Source organism: Buceros rhinoceros, unplaced genomic scaffold (assembly GCF_000710305.1).
Source record: "Buceros rhinoceros silvestris isolate BGI_N320 unplaced genomic scaffold, ASM71030v1 scaffold20241, whole genome shotgun sequence".
In the NCBI taxonomy this organism is placed as follows: domain Eukaryota; kingdom Metazoa; phylum Chordata; class Aves; order Bucerotiformes; family Bucerotidae; genus Buceros; species Buceros rhinoceros.
In genome coordinates, this window is record NW_010395071.1 from 5,663 (window position 1) to 6,715 (window position 1,053).

Consider the following 1,053-nt stretch of genomic DNA (forward strand, 5'->3'; position numbering starts at 1 on the left):
AACTTGATGTTCCTGGGGGCTCTTACCAGCAAGTGGAGAGCAGTTTCCCATGCAAGGCTGGCCTCCCTCCACAGGATCCTGCCTGCACAGGGCTCACGGTGCTCTTTGCCTGGCACTGGAACTCATCTTCTCACTGGCCTCTCTCTCCGCAGCTCCCTTAGGCAGCATTTCCTCCATGGAGGTGAACGTGGACATGCTGGAGCAGATGGACATGATGGACCTGTCAGACCAGGACACTGTGGATGTGTTTCTGGGTTGTGGGACAGAGGAGAGCAGCGTTGCTGAGCCCCTGACAGGTACGTGCAGTCCTGAGCCTTTTGCGGGCCAGGCTGGGAGCCCTCCCACCCCCAGTACCCACACTGGCGTGTTCCTCAACCCTGGCCACCCTGCGTGCAGATCCACACACACCCATAGTCAGTGCTGCGGTCTGTGAGGCTGGAGGGACCTCACCCTGGGCTGGCCCACGTCAGCATCCACCTCCACAGCCCAGAGGTACAGACCCCCGTAAATGCTGCAGATGACAGGAGAGCCCAGGCACTTTCCAGAATCCATGGGGCAAATTCTCATGTCCTGAAGCTCCTCTGGAGCAGCCAGTGTCTTGTCATGATTTCCCAGGTCCCCAGCACACTGCAGAGCTCATTGTGCCGAGCTGAAGGCTGCAGGGTCCCTCCACCTCCCAGCCAGACCACAGAGAGCTGGGCTTGAGTCCCTCTGGGAAGGCCCAGGGTGCCAGCACCTTCCTCCCCACACACTCTCTGCAGCAATTCACCGAGGCAGAGCCAAACATCTCCTTGCCTGCTGCAGCCAACGGCCTTACGCAGCACAGCTCCAAGCTGTGTTTCACACGAGACGGAAAAGGCTCCGCTGCCAAAAATGGGGAAGGAGTGTGTGGCTGGGGGTGTGAGGTGGGCAACAGCCACGGCAGCCGTGTGAGGAGCAGCGAGGAAAGCACAGCCTGCCAAGGAGTAAGTCATGAGCGAATGTTAGGGAGGCTTAGGATGAAGCTTAGGAAACAATAAGCCTGCAGAAGCCTTTATCTTTCTCTTACCACTC

General features: G+C 58.6%; 1 protein-coding gene across 1 annotated transcript in view; it reads left to right on the top strand.

Annotated features, from left to right (window-relative positions):
- Window positions 1–1,053, top strand: part of DBNDD2 (dysbindin (dystrobrevin binding protein 1) domain containing 2) — a 2,500-nt gene that overhangs the window by 681 nt on the left and 766 nt on the right. The window contains exons 2-3 of the mRNA XM_010145441.1: window positions 153–296; window positions 352–413. Coding sequence (XP_010143743.1) covers window positions 153–296; window positions 352–413 — 206 coding nt within the window. The remainder of the gene's footprint in view (window positions 1–152; window positions 297–351; window positions 414–1,053) is intronic.